Source organism: Equus asinus, chromosome 18, assembly GCF_041296235.1.
Source record: "Equus asinus isolate D_3611 breed Donkey chromosome 18, EquAss-T2T_v2, whole genome shotgun sequence".
Taxonomy (NCBI): domain Eukaryota; kingdom Metazoa; phylum Chordata; class Mammalia; order Perissodactyla; family Equidae; genus Equus; species Equus asinus.
Genome location: NC_091807.1, coordinates 33,118,845 through 33,133,327, shown reverse-complemented (window position 1 = coordinate 33,133,327; position 14,483 = coordinate 33,118,845). Strand labels below are relative to the sequence as shown.

The 14,483-nt window shown below is 40.1% G+C and overlaps 1 protein-coding gene across 8 annotated transcripts in view; it reads right to left on the bottom strand.

Annotated features, from left to right (window-relative positions):
- Nucleotides 1–3,771: 3,771 nt before the first annotated feature.
- Nucleotides 3,772–14,483, bottom strand: part of DOP1B (DOP1 leucine zipper like protein B) — a 98,144-nt gene continuing 87,432 nt past the window's right edge. For 2 of the 8 annotated variants that reach the window (XR_011495402.1, XR_011495404.1), the window contains exons 33-37: nucleotides 8,662–8,728; nucleotides 7,056–7,111; nucleotides 6,408–6,569; nucleotides 4,797–4,926; nucleotides 3,772–4,601 (exon numbers count right to left, since the gene is read on the bottom strand). Coding sequence is in view for 4 of the 8 variants with exons in the window: in XM_014841599.3 (XP_014697085.3) it covers nucleotides 4,063–4,314; nucleotides 4,797–4,926; nucleotides 6,408–6,569; nucleotides 7,056–7,111; nucleotides 8,662–8,798 (737 nt within the window). In the remaining 4 variants the exon portion in view is untranslated. Of the gene's footprint in view, nucleotides 4,602–4,796; nucleotides 4,927–6,407; nucleotides 6,570–7,055; nucleotides 7,112–8,661; nucleotides 8,799–14,483 lie in introns of all 8 variants that reach the window. The other 6 variants (XR_001398171.3, XR_011495403.1, XM_044750652.2 and 3 more) reach the window with 3 other exon arrangements.

The window sequence follows — 14,483 nt, the reverse complement described above, 5'->3', positions numbered from 1 at the left end:
GTCAGAATTTCATTCCTTTTTAAGGCTGAGTAATATTCCACTGCATGTCTATCCCACATTTTGTTTATCCATTCATCTGTTCTTGGACATCTGGGTTATTTCCACCTCTTGGCTATTGTGGCTAACGCTGCCATGAACATGGGTGTACAAATCTCTCTTCAAGACCCTGCTTTCAGTTCTTTTTAGTGGGATTGCTGGATCATATGGCAATTTTATTTTTAGGTTTTGGGAAACTGTCATACTCTTTCTCTAGACCCATAGTATTTTAAAGTCCATTTCCTTTCCCCCTTGACTTAAAGGTGGGCTTATTCGATTTAGATGGAGACCACTTGGAAAGAACTACCTGTACAGGATGAGAAGTAACCAGACAAACTTCAGCCTTGCTTGGCTTCCTCCTTGTTCCCATGAGAGCTATCATCTTTGTGAGGGCACTGCTCTGAACACTAGTGTTTCTCCAGGTGGTCCAAGAAGCACCGGCATAAAAAATAACTGGTTACACATGCAGATTCCTGAATGTCATCCCATCTACTGACTCAGACTCTTTGGAGAGACTAGGCACTCTGGAAGGGAGCAGACTCTCCAGATGATTCTCATGCACACACAAGTGCGAGGATCCCTGTTAAGCATACTTGCTTTGCTAGATTACAACTGCAACCAACAGATTTCTAACTGCAGGGTCCTCATAACCATCCTGAAAAACGCTTGAAGGGCTTCTCTTCACTCTGAACTTCAGAGCCAGCACGGAGTCTGATTGAATTCATGGCATGGAATGATTACTATACCACTTACATAAGCATGATCACACACGTAAGATACTAACATGATTCTCACAAGATCCTGTTGCCTCTTAGTGGAAAATGGGTGGGCTCCTTAGCTGGCCCAGGTCCTACTCCTAATCATATTCTCTTATATTTTCTTCCTTTAAGATAATATGGTTTGTGTGTCCCACTGAATTACAAGTAATACCTCCTAGAGGGTATTGTCTTACATCAGAGGTTTTTTTTGCTGAGGAAGATTAGCCCTGAACTAACATGTTGCTAATCTTCTTTTTTTTTTTTTGCTTGATGAAGATTAGCCCTGAGTTAACGTCTCTGCCAATATTCCTCTACTTTATCCCATATGTTGCTGCCACAGCGTGGCTGACACAAGTGGTGTAGGTCCATGCCCTGGATCCCAACCCATGAAGCAGGGCCCCCAAAGTGGAGCGGGTGCAATTTAACCACTATGCCATGGGGCCAGCCCCTATAGCACAGCATTTAATTGCAATGGCACAGAATTCTGTCTGGCCTCCCAGGTAGTTGTTTAAGACTTTTACACACAGGCTTCATTAACTATTTCCACAAATCTAGCTACCTCTCCTCCTAAATTAACTGGTCATAATGTACAAATACTGGAAAATAAGGCTTATTCTCCTTTCAAAGGCGCCTCACCACTCCTTGAGCTAGGAGGCTCCTCCTCTGTGTGGTGGCCGAGATGAGCTGGTTTTGCAGGAAGTTGTGAGTGGGTGGGGTCGTCTCAGAAACTGCCATCCGGAGACCAGTAGCCACCACAGGGTTTTCCTGTTTCACTTTCTCAGCCCCGGGGTTGAGAACATGAGGCTCTAGAGCAAGGAAGACCTAGGTTTCGGTTCCTGGCTCTGATGGCTTTGTAGACCAGCCCACCTCCTAAGGCGGGATAAGAAAGAAACTCACGCACATGATGCAGCTCGCGCCATGCTGGGCCCCTGGAAAGTGCTCCAGCGGTGGGGATCATTTCGCCCCATATACAGGTCTCCGCTCCCACAAGACCCCTGCAGCTCCGTGTGTTCACAAACCCTGCTCTCTTAGAACACAGGTCTGTTCTCCGTGTTTGCTATGGCCACCCTCAAGCCCCGCCTATCCCAACATAGTGCTTGTCTTCAGTGCCGTGGCCCTTTGCTCCTTGGGTGGGACACACAGCACTAACTCCCTCTGGGAGGAACTGAGTCAGACCAGTTATCTCCACGGTGTGTGCAGAAGGGCCTCTGTCGGGAAGAAGAAAGTATCAGAACTACTAATTTTGTTTTTCCTAATACTTTAAGAATCTCCGCTTTCTCTTTTATAAAATACACAATGTATGTTGGCACTCAGGTACATTAATGTAACACATAGGCTTACAGATATTGGGGGTGGGCACATGCTTCATTTCTACCCATGGGTACACGATCAAAACTGTACATGGAGCTCAGAGGTGGCACAGACATGGTTAGCTGCTAGAACCCTAAGAGGGAGTTAGCAGGAATAGTCCATTTTATAGATGAGAAAACTGAGGCATGAAGTATTTGCCCAGGCTAGTAGTGCGCTGGCTCAGTGTCAAACCCAGGCAAGTCAGTGTCAGGGCCTACCCTCAACTACTGTGGTATGCACTGACAAAAGAAAAGATGGAGACGGACATCACATTTATCAGACTTCCTTCTAGTGTTCTATGATAAACATAGAGACGTGCTGCTGGACCTTTGACCTTTAAGATTTCTATTTAATAAATAAGGATTAAATTACATATGCCACTATCAGAGACCATTAAGTTGTTTCACATACTGGAGAGAAAAAAACCCCCAAATTGGTAAATCTAACTACCTTTTATGGCATAATAACTACTGATGATATAAATAAGCTGTCAAATTTGTTGTAAATTTTGATAGGCACCCACCTTGATGTTAACTATAAATCAGCACAACCGGGATTACAGGTAACTCATGGTATAAGTTACACAGAATTTCTAATTCTACACTTCAATATTTAAAACTTTAGTGACCAAACTTGCAAATGTTTTTACTTTAAAGATAGCCCCCTACACACAAAAATTTCCATGTAATCTTTAACACATATTTGTATGAATACCCATATATCTAGTGGTTCTTTTTGATTCTTATTTTTAGCCATTTAGGAAACCAAGTGGTTCCGGGCTCCCCAAATCCTATATTGGGGCTAATGACACAATTTGCTTCTGCACTGCACACAAAATGAGTAAGGAACAGGATGTTGGGAGAAACTTAAACTGATAATGTTAGTCAAATTTCAAAACACCCTTGTCTACAGAAAGGATGGATCTGAGCATAGTCATCAGGACAGAATGCATCACGTGACCTGGAAAGTGATTTCATGTAATGCTCTGGTGGCTGAAATGGGGACATGAGGCCTGGAAGGCAAACCACGATCACTGGCAGAGAGTTAGAGCCCCCACAGTGGAGGGCGCCAAGCCAGGACTCTAAATAGGGTAGCTGGCATAGGACGGAGAGGCTTGGAAAGAGTGCTGCCAGGCTAGAGCAGCCTGGGCCCAGGAAGGGATTGGTTTAATGAACAGTGATGTCTGCAAAGCGGTAAAGAGATCCCGGAAAGGACAGAGTAAGAGGGAAGAGTCCTAACAGGGAGTTTCCCTGACGGTAGTTTCCAGTATTAAAGGCTCCGTGACCACACTGGTTGATTTACATTAAAGGGAAAGTGCTGGCAGGGTACGTCGTGGTATGTAACTCAGGTTACAGCTGTCCGAGTTTTGAAAACCACATACTTCTTAGGCAGCTGTGCAGTGCGAACACCTGAGTTTAATGGGCAAGAGTTACACTGAGATTTCTTCAAGTGCTCGCCTCTGCTGCAGAGTCAATGGCAGTGGGCAACTACTATTCTCAGGAAATAATATATTTTAGTTTTAAAATGCAGTACCAAAATAAATGCTTTAAAGGACTATGTGTAAAAGGTTAAAAATGATATTCGACGAGTTTAAACTTTTAGAGAAATAGAGAGACAGACCCATATATCGGCATTTTCAAACTTTACTTCATGGTACAAATTTTGTGCTACCTTTAGATGATATATTAATTTTATTTTCTTTACATAAGTCGAGGAAGAAACAATCAGATCCAAATATATTACAAGGCATTTAGGGAAGTGTGTTTTGTTGTCCAACAGAAAATTATGTGAAATCTACTTTCAGAATTGAAATAGACTTGTTTAAAAGCACGCTCCTGGATCCTTTCTTCTTGAGAATATATCCTGGTTTTAGCCTGAAGTATCAGTAAATGGATTAAACAAATTCTGTCTTCCAAGGTTAACATTCCAGATGTTCCAAAAAGTCATATTCAACACATTCTTCCAGTTGTTTGAAGACCCTTGGGCTATCTGGGACAGGAAACTCTAAGGCTGGAGGTCCCTGAGTGTCAGCAGGCAGTTTGCCTTGGGTTTTAAAAGCACAATTTAGAGTCCTGAAGAATGGCATCAACTGCCTCATGCTGGAAAGAGAATGTTGGCGCAGAAGAGGGAATTCACTCTTCATGGCGATCTCATCAGAGCTGCTGATTTCCTGCAAAAAACCCCAGAAAAATGATGTGGCTTCGCTGAGGGTTAGAGAGGCAAGGGCAGCATGTGCAGATGGCTAACCCTAAGAGATGGGTTCTTCATGAAAATTCATCGTCAGCACTGAGGACAGCAGCATAAACTCAAATTCCAGATCCTCAGTTGACATCTTCCACCAGGACTTCACCCTGAGCCCACTCCCACTGCAGGCCCTTCCCCCAAACAACGAAGGGACTCAGGCGTAAGACTGCTTCTCTGTGACTGTGCTGTCCAGGAAGCTTCACCTCGTAGCAACTGGGATGAGAAAGTGACATATAAATGACAAGGTAAAGATGGAATTTATAACCATCTCCAGGTTTTAACACTCAGAGGAGAGAGATCTTGAAAGCTATTAAAGTCATGAAATCAAGTGGTATACGCAGTACTTCACTTACTGCTCACCCCCTCCCCTCTGCCAGGAAGAGAAATTTTAAAAAGGAAAACATTTACCCCGTATTTTAATTTCAGAAGTTCTAGAATCCTAACAGTGTGGGGCTTGCATTCTTGGTGATTCTCCTCTAGATCTGATGGGAGGGCAGGGCCCTCTGTGTCCACTTCTGGGACAAATGCCCACCTGTAACTGGAGGAAAAAATCCGAGGTCAGGCATGCCAGGTCAGAGCCCACATAAAACAGATTTTTAAACAGTCTTATTGAGATATAATTCACATACCACACAATTCACCCATTTAAAGCATACAAGTCAATGGCTTTTAGTATAGTCACAGAACTGTACATCCATCACCACAATCAATTTTAGGATAGTCATTACCCCAAAAAGAATTCCTGCTCCCTTGAGCTATCACCCCTCATCCCTTATACCCCCTTGATCTAGGCAACCACTAATCTATTTTCTTTCTCCACAGAATTACTTATTCTGGAAATTTCATATAAACAGAATATGTGGTCCTTTGATACTGGCTTCTTTCACTTAACATAATGTTATCAAGGTTCATCCACACTGTAGAATGTGACAGCACTTCATTTCTTTTTATTGCTGAATATTTCATTGTATGGATATAGCACGTTATTTATTCATTCGTCAATTAAAGGACATTTAAGTTTTCTCCACTTTTTGTCTATTATAAATAACGTTGCTGTGCATATTCATGAACATCAGAACCCATTTAAAAAAGACACTTTCTTTTTAGAGCAGTTTTAGGTTCACAGCAAAACTGAGCAGAAGGTAGAGAGGTTCCCCACATATTCCCTGTCCGCCTCTGCGAGGCACAGCCTGCCTGACTTCAACATGTCCCACCAGAGTGGCACATTTGTTACATCATTGTCACCCAGAGTCCACGGCTTGCCTTAGGGCTCAGTCTAGGTGCTGTGCATTCTATGGGTTTGGACGACTGTATAATGACACGCATCCATCATTATAGTATTGTATGGAGCAGTTTCACTGCCTTAAAAATCCTGTGTTCTGTCTCCTTCTCCCCTAAGCCCTGGCAACCACTGGCCTTTTTCCTGTCTCCAGAGTTCTGCCTTTTCCAGAATGTCACATAGTTGGGATCATAAAGTAGGCAGCCTTTTCAGATTGGCTTCTTTCACTTAGTAACTTGCAGTTAAAGAGAACTTGCTTTTTAACCACAAACATTTCTACATGATTACTCTCTTTAGGGGGATGGGACAGAGAAGAAGTGGCATCTGGGGCCAGGCATGGGATGAAACGTATGAGCAGCTGTGTTAAGCCCAAAGGAAATGTAAGCCAACAGGGGCAAAGTGAATTGGAGGCAGCATGATCCATTTATTTAATTAAAAACAAATGGACAAAAAAATCTACACAGGTGCAGTGAGGACCACCAGCGGGTGCCTCTTGTTTCACAAACATTTAGTAGCAAAAACCACCTAACCCCACTCCACCTTCCCCCGAAACCCATTCGTAAACACTACCATGAGCCAAATTCACAAAACCACAGATGCTGCAAGTAATCTGAAACTTGGTAGTCTGAGCAGACTCATCGGCCACTAGGAATACTGCATGGGAAAGAACAAGTGAGAGTGCTTATGAGGAAAGAAAAGTCACCTACTTCAAAGAGGACACAAGGTCTTATCTGACTTACATTTGAAACAACGGCATCTTGTCAGGTGGAAAAGAAAGTGCTGTGTCCAAGAATTTGCAAGCTGATAAATACAAGATGAGTTCACTCTGGGGTATCTCCCACACTGAGGGCCCATCTCCAACAGCGACTGAAACTTTTACTCTGTTTATTTTGTTGCTGTTTCTATAAATTTGCAAAGAAAATCTTGTTATAAATTCATTCACATCTGCTGTAGTCCAGTTGTCTATGCAATGTCCATAAGAAGATTTTTCCTTTTAAGAAATGGTCAAAACAGCTGGTCCCTTCACAAGTACTTCAAGAAAACAGTACTTAGGGGCCAACCCAGTTGTGTAGTGGTTAAGTTCACGTGCTCTGCGTCGGCAGCCTGGGGTTCACAGGTTTGAATCCTGGGCGCAGACCTAGCATTGCTTGTCAAGCCATGCTGTGGCGGCGTCCCACATACAACAGAGGAAGATTGGCACAGATGTTAGATCAGCAACAATCTTCCTCGAGCAAAAATAGGCAGATTAGCAGCAGATGTTGTTAGCTCAGGGCCAATCTTCCTCACACACACAAAAAAGAAAACAGTACTTAACGTTAGATAACCCTACATCATAAAGTGATGTCCATTAGCCTTCACATATGTGCATAGACCCTTGCACTACTTACCTCAATGATTCATCATCCTCTTTCAGATCTTCTTCAAGCTGTATGAATGTCTGAATCTTAAAAAGAAAACATGAATTCAAGTTACTATTTGAGAGAGTAAACTCAACGTTTAAAATTTACATGTCCATAAAAAATAGCCAATAAAGCAAGAGAAACAATCAACAAAATGAAAAGACAACATACGGAATGTGAAAAAATATTTGCAAACCAAATATCTGATAAGGGGATAATATCCAAATATGTAAAGAACTCATACCACACAATAGCAAAACAGCAAACAATCCAATTAAAATATGGGCAAAGGACCTGAATAGACATTTTCCCAAAGAAGATATAGGAATGGCCAACAGGTACATGAAAAGATGCTCAATATCACTATCATCATGGAAACGCAAATCAAAACCACAATGATATGTAACTTCCCACCTGTTAGACTGATTAGCATCAAAACAACAAGAGATAACAAGCACTGGCCAGGATGTGGAGGAAGGGGAACCCTTGTTCACTGTTGGTCAGATTATAAACTGGTATAGCTACCATGGAAAACTATGGAGGTTCCTCAAAAAAGTAAAAATAGAACTACCATATAATCCAGCAATCCCACTTCTGGGAATATATCCAAAGGAAATGAAAACACCATGTCGAAGCGATATCTGCACCCCCATGTTCACAGCAGCATTATTTACAATAGCAAAGACGTAGAAACAACATGGAATGCCAGCAGCATTATTTACAATAGCAAAGATGTAAGTGCCATCAACAGATGAATGGATAAAGAAAATGTTGTATATGTACACAAGAAAATATTATTCAGCCATAAAAAAGAAGGAAATCCTGCCATTTGTGACAACATGGATGGACCCTGAGGGCATTATGCTCAGTGAAATAAGTCAGAGAAAGACAAATACCGTATGATCTCACTTATATGTGAAATCTAAAAAAAAAAAAAAAAAAAAAAATGACCAAACTCATAGAGCAGATCTGTGGAAAGGTGGAAGGTTGGGAGAGGGGGAATTGGAGGAAGATGGTCAAAAGGTACAAACCTCAAGTTATAAGGTAAATAAGTACTAGCAATGTAATGTACAACACGATGAATATGGTTAACATTGCTGCATGGTATATATGAAAGTTGTTAAGAGAGTAAATCCTAAGGGTTCTTATCACAGGAAAAGAATATTTTCTTTCTTTTCTTGTCTATATGAGATGATGAATGTTAACTAAACTTATTGTCATCATCATTTCACGATATATGTAAGTCAAATCATTATGTTCTACACCTCAAACTTATACACTGCTGTATGTCAACTATATCTCAATAAAACTGGAAAAAAAACCAGTTTAAAAAAATAGAAAGTAATATAAAACAATACAAATTAGTTGGAATAACTGACAGTTGAGAGATCAAATATGATTATAGGGTAAGATAAAATATTCTCTTTTTAACCAAGAGCTATCAACTTGATTGAAAATTTTGCTGATAAAATTAGATACATGTCAATTATATTTTAATTTGAAAAATTAGATACATATAAAATAGTACATTATTCCCGAAAAAACATGTAAAAAGCTCCAACTTTGCTATCAAGAGTAAAATATTTGTACTTACTAATTCAGAGACCATTATTGGCCACAATGAAGTCAAATGTTGGGCAGATATTCTTAGCAGCAAAACTCTGAAAAAAAGAAACATCTGAGCAGCAGCTATGGGTGTCTGTCCAACTCTGAGATTGTCTGTCAGGCGTTCTAAGGAAAGAAGAGTTTAAAGACGTCACACAAATACGCAGTTTGGGGTTTCTCATTAGACAAAGAAGAAAAATAAAATGGTAATTGACACTTGATAAGAACCCAGTATGAGAAATGGGTGTTGGGAGAACGGTTTTGTGCCCCTTGTTTACGCCTTGCCCTCCTCTTTGTGAAGGGCAGCAGCTCATGGTCTTTGCTAAAGGAGGTGAATCAAGTGGCTCTCATTCCTCTGCCACAGCTGAGTAGAGAGGCATGAACTTTGACTCAAGCCCAAAATCCACTGGATGATCAATAACCATTTAAATTTTCTCCTATGGATACAAAACATGAGACACAGAAACCACAGACAGTCCTTGGTGAGTGATGGAACCAGAAGATCATACAGACTGGCTGGCAGATGACATCATATTTGGGGGTGAGGAGTGGGAAATGGAGTGAGTGAATAAAATAGATTTATTCAGTAAAGTTTCGATTTGATGGCCACGATAAAAACTTTAAGTCTTGCAAGAAAAAAAGTTGTGAGTTAAACTCTCTAGTCCCTAACAGTCTTCCTCACCGCTCCACTGAAATAACTGTTTGTAGAATGTGACTTTCCCCATAATTTAAGGCTTCTTAGGAACATAACAAACTGCTACAGCGAACAGCTGAACTGCAGTCATGCCAGTTAAGATTTGCTGCAGCACATTATTAATAAACTTCTCTTTATTTGGGCTAGCTTGAGTAGGTTTTTACTTCTTGCCTTTAAAAGTGCTCTGATCAAATGAAGGAGCAGGCGTAGCTTAGACACTTGAAAAACAAGCTGGCATTTTTTTTTTATTTTTTCCTTTTTCTCCCCAAAGCCCCCCGGCACACAGCTGTATATTCTTCATTGTGGGCCCCTCCAGCCGTGGCATGTGGGACGCTGCCCCAGTGTGGCCTGACGAGTAGCGGCCCGTCCGCGCCCAGGACCCGAACCAACGAAATTCTGGGCCGCCTGCAGTGGAGTGCGCAAACCCAACCACTCGGCCACGGGGCCAGCCCCCAAGCTGGCATTTTTAAAGAGTGTTTTGCGCTTCCGGTTCTGCACAGATGGAGTTAAGTATCTCACATCCTATTTACCTAACTGTAATAAAAACAAACAAACTTTGAACAAAATACATAAACCAACTATCAGAAAACTGAAAGAGGATGAAAAGAAGGCTATACTGGCTAGGAACCTTGGAACTTAAGGAAAGACCTGGAGGTGAGTTCCCCAGAAATTTTTGATTTTTTATTTTATTCTGGCCTGGGCATTTGAGAAGACCGCAACCTGGAATGCCAAAAGTCTCAACTTGAATGAGAAAAGATAACCAAAAGACACCAAGTGGGGGATAATATGGAGGGTGGAATTATTAGAAAAGTATTTTAAAGCTGCTGCCTAAAAATACTAAAACAATCAGTTATGGACGCTTGAAACAAACAAAAAATAGAAAGTCTCAACAAAGAAATAGAAGATACAAAAAAGAGCCAAATGGAAATTTTAGAACTACAAAATACAATCATTGAAGTAGAAATGCTCACTGATGAGCTCAACAGCAGAATGGAGATCACAGAGGAAAGAGGGACACTGAAGACAGAATGAATAGAAAGTATAGAAACTGAACACACAAGAGAAAAAAGATCGGAAAAAAATGAACAGAGTCTCAGAGACCACTGGGACAACAAAAGATCTAATATTTGTGTCATTAGAGTCCCAGGAGGAGAGGAAAAAAGAGTATAGGTTGGAAAAATATTTGAAGAAATAATGACTGAAAACTTTCCAAATTTGGTGAAAGACATAAATCTACAGATACAAAAAGCTGAGTGACCTTTGAAAAACATAAACCCAAAGAAATCCAAATGCAGTCACACAATCAGAGTTCTGAAAACTAGAGACAAAAGAAAAAATCTTGACAGCAGTCAGAGAGAAATGACACATTTCCTAAAAGGCAACAATGGTTCGAATGACAGCAGATTCTCATCAGAAAGGAGTGGCACATTTCTCAAGGGCGGAAGGAAAGGAACTTCAACCCAGAGTCCTACTTCCAATGAAAACATCCTTCCAGAATGAAGGAAAAAAACCAAAACCAAACTGAAAAGAATGAAGGTGAAATAAAACGTCTCAATGAAGGAACACTAAGAAAACTTGCTGCCAGCAGATCTGCACTAAAGAATGGCTAAATGATGTTCTTCAGACATAAAAATGATAATGGTAGGAAACAGAGAACACCAGGGCTGATGAAAAGAGCAATTCAAAGAATAAATACATAAGTAAAAATAATATTCTTTCCTCTTGAGTTTTTAAATTATGTTGGTCAGTTGAAAGCAAAAAGTGTACCACTGTGTGGTTCCCAGTGTACGTAAAGGTAATATTTCAAACAACTATATCACACGAGAGAAGACAGAAGCACTGTAAATGTTGATACTAGCAGACCATGTAAGTACGTATAGTTTACATATACTGTAGTCCCTGAGTAACCACTACAAAAAGCTCTATCAAGAGACATACTCAAAAAACACTTTAAATGTGTTAAATCAAAATAGAATACTAAAAAAATGTTCAAGTAACCTCAGGAAAATAGAAAAGGGGAAACAGAGGAAGGAAAAACAAGGAACAAACAAAAAATAAATTAAATGGCATAATCAATCCTAACATGCCAATAATTACATTAAATATACATTGTCTACACACATCAATTAAGAGAGATTGGTAGAATGAATTAAAAGAAAATGGCCCAATCATATGCTATCTTACACAAAACTCACTTCAAATATAAGGATATAGTTAAGTTAAAGGTAAAAGGATGGAAGAAGATACTACACAAACACTACCCAAAGGAAGCTGCAGTGGTTCTCTTAGTAGTAAACAAAATAGAACTCAGAGCAAAGAAAAGTACCAGGGGCAAAGAGGAACATTACCTAGTGGTAAAAAGGGCAATTCAAGAAGAAGATACAACAATCTTAAATGTGTACGCACCAAACAACAAAGGTGTAAAACACATGAAGTAAGAACTGCCAGAACTCAAAGGAGAATAGGCACTGACAATTACAGCTGGGAACTTCAACATCCTTACCCCATAACTGATAGAATGCCCAGGAAAAAAGTCAGAAAGGATAGAGAAGAATCGAGCAATATCAACTAACAGATGCTAATCAACATTTATAGAACACTCCACTCAACAACAGTAGCAGAATACATATTCATTAAGTGTTCATGGAACATTCACCAAGATACATTATATCATGGATCATAAAACAAACTTCAACAGATTTACATACTACAAAGAATGTTCTCTGACCATAATGGACTCAAACTAGAAACTGATAACAGAAAGATAGGAGGAAAATCCCACAAACACTTGGAAAGTAACAAACTCCTAAATAAGATATGGGCTGAAGAGGAAGTCTCAAAGGAAATAAAATCAAATACAAAGAAATGAACAAAAGTAAAAGTACGTCATGTCAGATTTTGTGGGATACAGTTAAAGTATTGCTGAGAGGGAAATTTATAGCACTAAATGCTTACATTAGAAAAGAAGAAAGGTTCAAATCTATAATCTAAGCCTCCACCTGAAGAGACTAGAAAAAGAACAAAATAAACCCAAAGAAAATACAAAATAATAAATAGCAGAAATAAATAAAATTGAAAACAAAAAACAATAGAGAAAAATCAGTCAAACTAAAAGCTGGTTATTTGAAGAGAACAATAAAGTTGATAAACCTCTAGCAAGACTGACAAAGAAACAGAACAAGGCACAAGTTAATCAATATCAGGAATGAAAGAGGGGATATGCCTACAGACCTCAGAGACATCAGAAGGATAATGACATTCAAATTACCATTTAAATGGGAATGCAAAATGGGACACCCATTCTGGAAAACCATTGGGCAGTTTTTTACACAGCTAAATGTACATTTACCATAGGATCCAGTCATCATACCCTTGTGTATTCATCCTAGAGAAATGACAACTTAAGTCAGCACAAAACTCTGTACACGAGTGTTTATCAGAGGCTTTATTTGTAATAACCAGAAACTGGAAACAACCCAAATGTCCTTTAGGTAAATGGATAAATGAACTGTGGTACACCCATAAAATGGAATATTATTACTCATTAAAAAGGATAAAACTCTTGATACACCCATGGATGTACCCCACTTGCCTTTGGATGGATCGCAAAGGCATTACACTAAATGTAAAAAGCTACTCTCAAAAGCTGTATGACTCCATTTACATAACATTCTCAAAGTGACAAAATTGAACTGATGGAGAACAGAGAAATGGTTTCCGGGGGTCAGGGTTGGGTGGAGGGTGTGACTATAAAGGCGGTGACATGAGGGAGTTGCTTCGTGGTGACGGGAAAAGTTCTGTATCGTGGTTGTGGTGCTGGCTACAAGAATTTGTGTATGTGATATTTTCATACAACTAAACACACACACAAACATACACAAAAAAGAGTGCATGTAAAAACTGGTGAAATCTGAAAAACTCTCTAGTTGAGTTATGGTAACATTCCAATGTCGATTTCCTGGTTTTGATAATGGACTATGCTTATGGAAGATGTTATCCCAGGGGAAGCTGGACTGAAAGTACACAAGAACACTCGGCACTATTTGTGCAACTTCTCATGAGTCAATCTATTTCAAAATATAAAGTATTAAAAGTGGTTTGTACACATAAGGCATATTTCATATTGCAGCTCCAAATAAAAGCTAAATTCATGAGATTTTTCTTCAGCCAAGATGATCTATTTCAGAATCCCTAATTTTTTTTTCAACCTCTAATATTCCTTTCTTAGCTGAGTGATAAACCTTACAAACTTAAGGAGTCCTTGTGAGCAGAGAGCTGGAGGAAGCCTGGGCCAGAATCCTTGTACTACTGTTACAAGTTGCAGTGCCTCGTTTAGGCTGGCCACTTAATCTTGCTGAGTCCTCATTTCCCATCTGTGAAACAGGAGTAGCGCCCTGACTCCACCTACCTCAAAGGACACCCACTAAAGAACACGGTCTATTGTTGGGAGCCAAAGGGCTCAGATTTCACTCCAGGTTTTGCCAGTTAGCGGCAACACAACTTTAGGCAGGTGCTAATCTCTCTGAGCATCAGTATCCTGGTGTAAAAATAGAGCTAATGGACAATAAGAAAGACTTAAAAGATGGACAGTACCCCAATGGACCTAGGATGAGCCATACTCATTGGGCTTAAAGGGAATAGAGTGTTGCCTCTAGATCTTTCTGATCCCAGAGTCAGGGGCCTCTGTTGGGGGGTGATGCCTATCCCCCTCTCATTTTAGACAAACAGCATTTTGTCATTTTTTAAAATTTTAAATAATTGCTTTGGGCTTATTTACCATTCTTCTGTGATTGTCAAATGAAAACTCAACTAAATCAGAGTCAGGGAGGCCAGTAGGGGGAGCTCTCACGCCCTATTGTACATTGTTAGTTACCCCAAATAATGCTGAAGGAAGATTTCTCTAAACACCCAGCAACAGCCCAGCCAATGAGAGCCCACAGCTCAGCCAACGAGAAGCTGTTGCTACCCTGAACTGTTACTTTGTTCCAATGGACTTTCGTTTAGAACAGCCCCTCCCTGTTCCTCCTTTTGCTCTTTCCCTTGTCTCCAGATTTGCCCACGGTTACCCATAGCGTGCACATACCAAATTGCAATTCTTTTGGCTATTCCTGAATAAA